The sequence below is a fragment of the Prinia subflava genome, chromosome 20 (genome assembly GCF_021018805.1).
Source record: "Prinia subflava isolate CZ2003 ecotype Zambia chromosome 20, Cam_Psub_1.2, whole genome shotgun sequence".
NCBI classification, from domain to species: domain Eukaryota; kingdom Metazoa; phylum Chordata; class Aves; order Passeriformes; family Cisticolidae; genus Prinia; species Prinia subflava.
Genome location: NC_086266.1, coordinates 8,452,998 through 8,463,622, shown reverse-complemented (window position 1 = coordinate 8,463,622; position 10,625 = coordinate 8,452,998). Strand labels below are relative to the sequence as shown.

At 61.7% G+C, this 10,625-nt stretch overlaps 1 protein-coding gene across 1 annotated transcript; it reads left to right on the top strand.

Moving 5' to 3' along the window:
- Positions 1–153: 153 nt before the first annotated feature.
- Positions 154–10,135, top strand: XPNPEP2 (X-prolyl aminopeptidase 2). The gene is made up of 20 exons (XM_063416570.1): positions 154–4,936; positions 5,025–5,135; positions 5,215–5,278; positions 5,443–5,547; positions 5,676–5,762; positions 5,863–6,009; positions 6,110–6,211; positions 6,319–6,400; positions 6,941–7,136; positions 7,268–7,357; positions 7,461–7,570; positions 7,657–7,734; positions 8,011–8,082; positions 8,188–8,248; positions 8,434–8,503; positions 8,611–8,715; positions 9,103–9,162; positions 9,341–9,417; positions 9,543–9,641; positions 9,918–10,135. Exons 1-20 carry the CDS (start codon positions 4,853–4,855, stop codon positions 10,116–10,118), a joined length of 2,001 nt encoding a protein of 666 aa, XP_063272640.1. The 5' UTR covers positions 154–4,852; the 3' UTR covers positions 10,119–10,135.
- Positions 10,136–10,625: the final 490 nt, after the last annotated feature.

The following is a 10,625-nucleotide window of genomic DNA, read 5'->3' as shown; positions in this document are numbered from 1 at the left end:
CCGGGGGAGCCGCATTTGTAGGCGGTGAGAGCCCGGCCCGGCCCCGCCGCCTCCCGTCATCTGGCCCCCGGGATGGGGGAGAGGTGTCCGCCCCCCGCCCTGCCCCGCCCTGCCGCCGGGACACCTCCCCGGGCTTCCCCCGATCTGGGTTTGCTGCCTGATCCCCTCCCGCCACATCCTCCGGGGGATTCCCCACCCACAGCCCCCTCATCGCGCCCCCAGTGCCCTGAGACCACCCCACCTTGTCCGGGACCCCCATCCAGCCCGAATCTGGGACCCGCTCCCAGGCTAGCCCTGCCCTCTGTGCTCAACCTGGTCTAGGACTCCCTACGCCCGATGGTGCTGGGACCCCCACACCCAGAATAGCCTCCAGACCCTAACCCTGCTGCCAGCTTGGCCTGGGACCCCTGCAAAGCCTGGATCCAGCATGTCCCCTTCCACCCTGGTCCTGGGACCCCCCTCCCAGCTTGATCCTTAGATTCTGGGACCTTCCACTTCACCAGGCTCACACAACCCCTCCCAGTGTCCCCCTTTCCCCAGCACCCAACGAGGCAGGGGGCTGTCCTACCCCACACCCACCGTCTCCTCCAGCCCCTCCAGCCCCAGGCAGTGTCTGCAGAGGGGTCGATGTGTGGTGAACTGCCCACAGCCCCCATTCCAGGGGGGAGAAGCGAGAGGAATCAGGAATTACTTTGAGCCCAGGAAGAAGGGAGAGCTGGGAAAAGGGTTTAAGGTTTAGGGGTTTTTATCATTACCTTGCCCTGATTTGATTGATGATAAATATATAAAAGGGGAGATTTAGATCAGATATTAGGAAGAAATTCTTGGCTGTGAGGGGATGAGGCCCTGGCACAGGTTGCCCAGAGAAGCTGTGGCTGCCCCTGGATCCCTGGAAGTGTCCAAGGCCAGGTTGGACAGGGCTAGGAGCAGCCTGGGACAGTGGGAGGTGCCCCTGCCCATGGCAGGAGCTTGGAACAAGATGGGCTTTAAGGTCTCTTCCAACCAAAACCATTCCATTATTCCATGATTTTATGAAATACAGTTAATTTTGCCAAACTGAGTCTGTTTTACTCATTCATCTGGTGACATCCTGGTCCTTATCTATCTTTTCCTTTTATTTTCCCTCCCTGCTCAGCTGAGGAGGGAGGGATGCAGCAGGTTTGGAGGCACCTGGCCAGGGTAAGCATCCACAAAGGTGGGTGACATCAGCCCTCAGAAAGGTGGATGACAAGTACAACCGCATGCTGAGGGAGCATCTGCCAGCGGGGTGGGGGTGGCCCCAACAGGGTGTGGAAGCAAAGAGGGGCACATGGGGGGCTGCAGGAGGAGTTGCATGGGGGTGTGGGTGTATGGGGGGTATGCTCTTGGAGGGGGTGGTGACTGTATTGGGTTGTGAGGGGGGCTCTAGGAGGGGCTACAGGAGGGGTGGGGGGATGTGAGGAGGGGCTGTAGCCAGTGTGTGGGTACCATGTCACAGCCCCACACGTGTCTGTGGTACCACAGGAGGGGCACATCCCCTGAACCTGTTCCAGCCCTGTTGGCTGTGGCCCCTCACCCCAGCCTAGTTCTCCTGTAGCCTCTGATTCTGGTTCAATGTGGGCTCAGCACTTCCCACCAGTGCTGTGCACCCCCAAAGTGTGTCCAAAGGGGGGACCAGGAGCTGCAGCCTCATACCCGCAGCCCGTCTGCTGAGCTCTGTGGTGCAGGGAGGGTGCCCTAACCCACTCCTGGGCAGGCATCACTGGGCACACCCTGCCTGCCAGGGCATCCTCAAGGATCCTGGCAGCATCCCGGTGCCACCACCGCCTTCCGCATTCCTGAGCCCGCACACCCTCCCCGCGTCCTGTTTGCCGGGCGCGTCACCCCGGCCTGAGTCACCCCGCGGCCTCTGCAGGTGACGGAAGGCCAACAATAGCCCACAAAGGGAGGATGTCCCCCCAAAGCCTTCCTCCGGCTCGTCTTCGAGGAAACCTCCCGCGGGAGGGATGGGCCCCACCGGACGCACGGCGGCCAAGGAGCTTTGTCCTGTTGACGCTGGCTCAGAACAACACGCGGCCCTGGGGGTCCCCAGGGATGGCCCGTGCCACCCCCTGAGCTGGACGAGGAAGAGGATGCCATTGAAGGTGATGGCACCGTGGATGGCACTGGGTACGATGGCACTGCAGGGTGGAGCTCAAAGGGTACAAATAAAGGGGATGTGGACCCCCTGGGAGCGGGGTGCAGCCATGGGCTGAGGGGTGCAGCCCACGTCCCCAGTCCCGGCAGGAACCAGGCTGGGAGGACGAAGAACCATTAACGCATGTCACTAATGAACAGGATGGCAGCAAATTGCTGCCTGACTGTCCCTACGGCACCACATGGCATCCTTGGGAAACTGCTGTAACAATCACAGCAGTTTTGGTGTCCCTCTCCCACCTGTCCCTGTCTTACCCCTGATGGGGACCCCCTCCTGGGTTCCTCTCACAGAGCAGGGGACCAGCAGGTGATGCCAGACACAGCCAGCCTGACAGCATTGGTGACACGAGTGTTACAGGGCTCAGCTGGAGAGAGCAGATGGCGAGGGGACCACCCGGCTGTGCTGCTGCTGGAGCTGCAGGCTGGTTAGACAGGACACAGGACAGTGGGACGCGGACAGGGGTCTGTGCTGCGCAGTCCTGGTGCCACCTCGTGGTGAGCAGGGTCCCAGTGCCACAGCTGGATAGCTGGAGTGGTGTCACAGCAGGTGGAAAGGTGACACTGCTGGACAGGCAGGCATGGACACACCAGACAGTGTGGGGACAAACCGGACAGTCGGAACAGTGACACAGCCAGAGAGTTCAGGGACATAGCTGAACAGTCAGTGTGGTGACACAGCCAGACAGTCACTGCAGGGTAGAGAGGTAAGACCTGTCTGCTGAACGGGCCATGGACTGCCACTGGGAAGAGGTACCAGCTCAGAGGGTTTGTAGTCCTCACACAGACCCAGCTTTATCCAGCCTTGAGGCTGAACTTGTGGGGTGCAGAGACCCTGGGCCCAAGAAGAGGGGGTCACCTCCCAAAGATCTTCATGGGCTATGACGAACAACGATCCTGTAGGGAGCGCTCTGGGAAGCCTGGGCAGGTGGGAATATGAGTCTGTGGGGACAAACTTTTTGGCAGGGCCCATGGCAACAGATCAAGGTGGAGAGATTTTAAATTAAAGAGGGTTGGTGTGGATTAGATATAGGAAGGAAATTCTTCCCTATGAGGGTGATGAGGCCCTGGCACAGGTTGCCCAGAGCAGCTGTGGGTGCTTCATCCCTGGAAGTGTCCAAGGCAGGGCTGGAAGGGGCTTGGAGCCACCTGGGATAGTGGAAGGTATCCCTGCCCATGGCAGGGGGTCAGAACAAGAGGATCTCTAATGTCCTTTCCAGACCAAACCAATCTGCAACTCCGTGACCTGTCCTGGCTGAGGACGTGCATTCATCCCTGGAGATCTGTGTCCAGGGATGGACACCTCCATCCAATGCCTGTGGCAGCAGATCTGTCCCTCTCCCAGCCTTTCTCTCCACACCCAGAGTCATTAAACCTGCTGGAGGAAGTACCTGTGCAATCAAAGTGACAGGCCTCGGGGTCAAGGCTCCTTATGATAAAGATAATGAGGTTTCAGCAAGGCAGATGCATGGAGGGGTGGAGCTGATGGGTCTGACAGGACAAAGGGTGCATCCCAGCAGGATCCTCCCATGGAGCACAGGCCTCTGTGCAGCCTCAGCACAGGCTGCTGCTCCTGGGCGCTGAACAGGGGCCGGTGCCCACCTGCATGGCTCCATGTCCTCTGGAGAAGGAGGGATGCCTTTGGGGTCTGATTGGCTTGGGGGGCATCTGGCCCTCACCCCATAGATCCCATGTCAGCTCTCCATAGATCCAAACCCCAGGGGTTCCCCAGTGAGCAAAGCCTTTCCCTGACCTCTCCCTGGCCGTCAGGTAGTGCCAGGCTTAGTTGGCATGCTTCCACTTCTGCTCCTGCAGGATCTTTGGACTTTGTGCTGATTTTGCTGTTTGCTTTTGTTTAGCAGCAGAATTCACTTTACAAAGGGCCAACAAACCCTGCTTCCCACACCCTGTATCTGCTGGTGCCTCGTCCCTCCCATTCTGCATCCCTCTGCCCCTGGGGCAAAGGCACAGGAGGAGGGACCTGTCACGCTCAGTGTCCCCTTGGTGTCCCACCACCCATGGCCAGGGCAGCCGTGTGCCCCCCACTCTGGATCACAGCCTGGGCACTCCTGCTCCACGGTAGGACAGACGGTGGGCACAGTGCTGGGGTGGGACAGCACATCTGGGACCCCGAAATGGAGAACCTGGGATGTGCCAGCCCTAGCTCTGGGTGAAGCAAGTGTGGGTCTGCCCCAGGGTAGGAGGGTCTGCCCCGGGGTAGGAGCCAGGCTGTGTGCCCTTGGCCCAAAGTGAGAAGCCAGGTGCCAGCTGGTGCTGGAGAGCCCAGGGAGTGGTGGTGGGACCCCATGCCAGCCCCGGGGAGAGGTCACGTCCAGCTGGATGTGGCCCCGCTGTCAGCCAGTTCCTGCCGCGGCCCCAGTGCTGGGATGCTCCAGGCAGGCTCCTGCCAGCCCCTCCATGCTCCGTGCCAGGCACCAGCTGCTCCCCGTGATGATCCCACTGTACCACAGGCACCGGGAGATTTACCTCCTCTTGAACCAGGGAATGATGTAGGTTTTTAGCTGGGGCTAAAAACACTGGGTTTTGCAAAGTGCCCTAAAGCTGGGCTAGCTGGTGTTTGGGGCTGGGGACAAGGGTCACAGCTGCCTGCTGCGGTTCTGGGCTGGAGCAAAGGGGCAGCTGGTCCCCTGGCTGCAGCCTGAGGCTCCCGGGTGTCGCCATGCCCACAGGCTATGCAGCAGGGCAGGCGCCACAGGTTCTTTCCACCAGGAATGACATTCGGGATTGCTCTGCGGACCCACCGGTGAGCCCTGCCTTGCTCCCCCTCCCTGTTCCTGAGACCCCCTGCATGGCGTCCCCCCCAGTCCCAGCACATCTTTCTGTGCCACCAGTACCTGCCACCAACAGTCACCAACACGACGGCGCGCCTGGCCGTGCTGCGGGGCCTCATGCAGACCCATAGCATCCACGCCTACATCGTGCCCTCCACGGATGCCCACATGGTAAGGCGGGAGTCCCCCGCGCCCCAGGGGACCCGCTCCCTGCCCGCAGCCACCTCTCATGGCTCCATCCCGGCTCCAGAGCGAGTACATCTCCGAGCGGGATGCCCGGCTGGGCTGGCTCACTGGTTTCACCGGCTCTGCAGGTGAGGGCATCCCCCAAACCCTTGAGGGGCTGGAACCTGCCTGCTGGTCCTCATTCCTGGGCATCCATGCGTATGGCATGGTCCCGTTCCCTGAGCTTCTGGGAGTCCCTGCCGGTTGCAGGGAGAGAGAAAGAGGTGACTCTGAGCTCCCACCCGTGTCCCAGGCACCGCTGTGGTGACGCAGGACAAGGCTGCACTGTGGACTGACAGCCGCTACTGGACCCAGGCAGAGCGGGAGCTGGACTGCAACTGGGAGCTGCAGAGGACAAGTCAGAGGGGGCAAAATGGGGGGCTACTGAGTCTCCCTGCTCCCCAGCCCCTGCCACAGCCTCCTCTGGGCTCAGCGAGGGCTGGGATGCAGTGCAAACTCGTGGTGCCACCCAGCTCTCTCCTGCAGCCTCGATCGAGTCCATAACGATGTGGATCCTGAAGGCGGTTCCTGCAGAGGGGAACGTCAGTTTGGACCCCTTCCTCTTCTCCATTGGTAGGGCTGGCTGACTCTGGGGGTCACCCTGCCCACGGGAGGGCAGCCCCTGGGTTCAGATTTACCAGGAGCCCAAATCTGCGGGCTGCTCACCCCCCAGACACCTGGAACAGCTATAGCCGGGCTCTGCATGGCTCCGGCCGGGCCCTGCTCCCCCTCGAGACCAACCTTGTGGATCAGGCATGGGGTGACCAGAGACCCCTTCCCTCCTCCAGCAAGATCTACAGCCTCCCAGCTGAGTTCACAGGTCTGACCCCAGCCTCCTACAGCTGTGCTCACCCACAGCACCCCCCAGCCTGGGGCCACAGTGCTCCCTGCACTGAGCCGACCACTTTCCTGACTCACAGGGAGCCGCTGGCAGGAGAAGGTGGCTGGGATCCGACAGCGGATGGAGCAGCACATGCGGCACCCCACAGCCGTGCTGCTGTCAGGACTGGAGGAGACAGCCTGTAAGTACCCACAGTGCTGTGGTGGGGCCATGGCAGGGGCCATGGACTCGAACTCTGGGGTGGGAGGGCAGTGGCAACCTCAGGTGCAGAGAACTCGTTCCTGGCAGGGCTTTTCAACCTCCGCGGAGATGACATCCCCTACAACCCCGTCTTCTACTCCTACACCCTCCTGACCAACACGACCATAAGGTGGGCAGCATGTCCCTGTGGGCATATCCCTCTCCCAGACTTTCTCTCCACACCCAGAGTCATTAAAGCTGCTGGAGGAAGTACCTGTGCAATCAAAGTGACAGGCCTCGGGGTCAAGGCTCCTTATGATGAAGATAATGAGGTTTCAGCAAGGCAGATGCATGGAGGGGTGGAGCTGATGGGCCTGAGGCACATCACCCACCCCCCTTCCACCCCTCCTTTCCCGAACCAGCCCCCATGGGACCCTCCTCTCAGCTCCCTTTCCCCTTATTCCCAGAGCCATCACATCCTGCCAAGCTCAGCCCCACTGACTGTCCTTCTGAGCCACACATCTTTTCCAGTCCACCGCCCCGCTCCCAGCCCACTACAGGGCACGGCATACTCCCTTTCCTCACAGGCAGATCTCTTCCCATTCCCAGCCGAGCACCCTCTCTGAGCCCCCCAGGCACTTCCTCCCTGCTGGCATGGCCGGGTTTGGGGTGACCAAAGGCAGAAGGTAACTACCACGTTTGTGCCCACCCCGTCCCACTCCCTCCCCAGCCTGTTCGTGGAGGAGTCCCAGCTCTCGGCGGCGGCGCGGGAGTCCCTGCGCTCGGGCTGCCCGGGGCCACTGTGCGTGGAGCTGCAGCAGTACGGGCAGGTGAGTGCCCACCTGCGCCGCTACGCCCAGGGCAACGTCACCGTGTGGCTGGGCACCGAGTACACCACTTACGGCCTCTACGGCATCATCCCCCAGGTGGGCACCGAACCTGGCCATGGGGCATCTGGGTCCTGCAGGCTCGGGGATGGCCCCATGTCACCGCATTGTGGCCGCCCCTGGGGCCTGAGGGGACAAGTAGCTGTGTCACCTCCTGCCTGCCCTCACAGGAGAAGCTGCTGGAGGAGAAGTACTCGCCTGTCATGATGGCCAAGGCTGTGAAAAACACCCACGAGCAGGAGATGCTGCGAGCTGCCCACGTAAGGGCTGTCCCCCTCCCCACAGTCTCCTGAAGAATGAGGAGGGAGACTGGAGGAAGCAGGGTGCTGATGACCCCTCCCCACTACCACTGGGCACCCCCAGGTCCGGGATGCAGTGGCCGTCATCCAGTACCTGCTGTGGCTGGAGAAGACAGTCCCGCAGGGGCAGGTGGATGAGTTTTCAGGGGCTCAGCACATCGATGCACTTCGCTGGTGAGTGCTGCCCCCCAGGCCTTCCCTGCCCAGTGAAGGGCAGCCACGGACCCCCAACACCTCCCCTCCTCCCCACTGCCTTCCAGGGCCCAGGAGCACAGCCGTGGGCCCAGCTTCCAGTCTATCTCAGCCAGCGGGCTCAATGCAGCACTGGCTCACTACAGGTATGGCTGGGGCAGCGGTGGGCAGTGGGCAGGGGGCGGTGGGCAGTGGGCAGGGGGCGGTGGGCGATGGGCAGGGGGTGGTGGGCAGTGGGGGGGGCACGGTGGGCGATGGGCAGGGGGCGGTGGGCAGTGGGCAGGGGGCGGTGGGCGATGGGCAGGGGGTGGTGGGCAGTGGGCGGGGCACGGTGGGCGATGGGCAGGGGACGGTGGGCAGTGGGCAGGGGGTGGTGGGCAATGGGCAGCCGGGAGAGGGTTCTGACCCCCCTCACCTCGCAGCCCCTCCAATGGGAGCAGCCGGACACTGTCTGCAAGAGAGATGTACCTCTTTGACACTGGAGGGCAATATCTGTGCGTAGCTCTAAACAGACACCCCCCACCACAGCCCCACATCCAGGGGCCACCAAAGCCAGCACTGGGGCTGCATCAGCCCCATTCATGACCGCCCCTTTGCAGGGACGGGACAACAGACATCACTCGCACAGTGCACTGGGGTGAGCCCACCCTGCTCCAGAAGGTACCAACCCCTCCCATGTCAGCCAACATCCCCCTGCACTGCCCAGGACACCCCTAGGATGCCTAGCACCCCCTGCACCGCCCAGCACTCCCTATGGCACTCAGCACCAGAGTCCTAGGCAGGGCTGGATGTGCAGGGATGGGTGTCTGGGTACCACCACACTCACGCCCCACCATGCCCTACAGGAAGCCTACACCCGTGTGCTGATGGGCAACATTGACCTCTCCCGCCTCGTCTTCCCATCCAACACAGGAGGTGGGTGCCAAACTCCACCCTGCACAGAACCCCTGGCACAGGGAGCAGGAGGGCAAAGTGGGGCCCCATAGGCTCCTTGGCCTCCATCCCATCTCTTCATTTCCCAGGGAGAACAGTGGAGTCCTTCGCCCGCCGGGCACTCTGGGATGTTGGACTCAACTATGGCCATGGGACCGGCCATGGCATTGGCAACTTCCTCTCAGTCCATGAGTGTAGGTGCCACTAGCATTGGTGCTGGGCATGTCGGCTGAGCTATGGGGACAGGGACAAGGACAGGAGCTCACTGGGGCCTTCTCATCACCCAGCAGAGCCTCTGTAAGGGGCAGGGGAATCCTTGCAACCTTTTGTGGTCTTTGCCAGGGTGGCCCCATGATCCTTGCTGAGGTGGTCCCAATATCATTAATGGGATGATCCTTGTCCTTGTAGCAGTCTTTGCCATGGTGGCCCCTTAGCCCTTCCCTTGGTGGCTCTGTGGTCCTTGCTAGGGTGTCCTTGTGCTGGCCCTGTGGTTCTCTCTGGTGTGGCACCTTGGTCCTCGCTGGGGTGTCCCTGCAGCACATGCCGTCCCCAGAGCTCTAACCCACCCCATGTCCCTGCAGGGCCCGTGGGTTTCCAGTCCAACAATGTGCCACTGGAGGCCGGCATGTTCACCTCCATTGGTATGTCCCAGCACCCCGACTGGCACCCCAGCTCTCTGGGACAATCCTGGGCACAGAGCCCAGCCGGGAACAGCGTGTCAGCTCTCAGCCTCACTCAGAGGCCAGATCCAGCCCCACTGGGGTGGGCTGTGAGAGCCTCTGGGGTTGGGGGCTCACCAGGCGTGTTCCCGGCCCTCAGAGCCTGGGTATTACCAGGATGGTGAGTTCGGGATCCGCATTGAGGACGTCGCCCTCGTGGTGGAGGCACAGACTGAGGTAGGGCAATGGGGATGTGGTGACAGGGGTGACAGGGGTGGCACACTGTGGGGGCCTGCACTGAGTCAGGGGTGGGGGCAACTCCAACGGGGTAGAGGACACCCAAAGACACCTCTCTGTGGCAGCACCAGAGCGGGGAGGAGCCTTTTCTGACCTTCGAGGTGGTGTCCCTGGTGCCCTATGACCGCAACCTCATCGACCTCAGCCTCCTGTCCCCAGAGCAGGTACAGGGGTGTGCTCAGGGTGGGGAGCAGAGCAGGGATGTGAGGTCAGCACAGGGGCTTGGGGTGTGGCTGCAGCAAGAAAACAGGACCATGACACAAAGCTGGAGTGAGTAAACGAGCATAGAGCAAGGATGGATGCATGGATGAAGAGGGGCAGTGAGCTCTGCAGGTGGGGCCAGTGGTCGGGGTGTGGAGCAGCTGGACAGAGAAGGCCAAAGAGGGGGCAGAATCCAGGCCACTCCCCCCCTCCCAGCTCTCTGTGGTGCCTGGCTGCAGATCCGCTACCTGAACTCCTACTATGAGAGGATCCGGGCGCAGGTGGGGCCGGAGCTGCGGCGGCAGCAGCTGGAGGAGGCATATGCCTGGCTGCAGGAGAGCACCGAGCCCTTCCCCGTGAGCAGTGCCGGCACGGCCACCACGGGTACACTGATCCTCACCTCGCTGCTCTCAGTGCTGCTCAGTGGGCTGGGGGCCTGACCTCGCACCCTGTGGCCCCACCACCCTCTCCCACCACGACTGAGTCTTCCCCTGCCCTCACTTCCCCTTTTTTGTGTGTATTCTATTTGCTTATCGGTGATTAAACACGAGCAAGGCAGGCCCTGCTGTACCTTGCTGTGCCTGACGTGCTGGCACTGCCTCACCAGCGAGTTAGGGCTGGAGTCTGGCCCTCAACCCCACTCCTGTGACCCTGCTTGTGCCACCTTGTCCAGCCAACAAGGCAACCAACACTGATAGTCATGGATTTGGGCAGATTGTAATTCTGGGGCAAAAGATAGAAGATTTAGAGTGAGAAGATGCAGGGCAGCCAGCCCAACCAGGGATATCCCCACGGGTGCCATCAGCGAGGTGACAATGAGCACGTCCCACCTGGGTGCGATGCCGAGCAGGGAGGACCTGTGGATACGGGAGACATCCCAGACCAAGTGTCACACAGAGGGCTTGGCTATCATATCCCAGCAGGATGAGCAGGCAACGGGGTGGGCA

What these genes read in the sequence shown, in the direction of transcription:
- XPNPEP2 (XM_063416570.1), top strand. Translation starts at nt 4,853, where the DNA reads ATGCCCACAGGCTATGCAGCAGGGCAGGCGCCACAGGTTCTTTCCACC. An exon ending in CCTCCACGGATGCCCACATG is followed by an intron (nt 5,136 to 5,214) that starts GTAAGGCGGGAG and finishes TCCCGGCTCCAG; the next exon opens with AGCGAGTACATCTCCGAGCG. An exon ending in CTGACCAACACGACCATAAG is followed by an intron (nt 6,401 to 6,940) that starts GTGGGCAGCATG and finishes CTCCCTCCCCAG; the next exon opens with CCTGTTCGTGGAGGAGTCCC.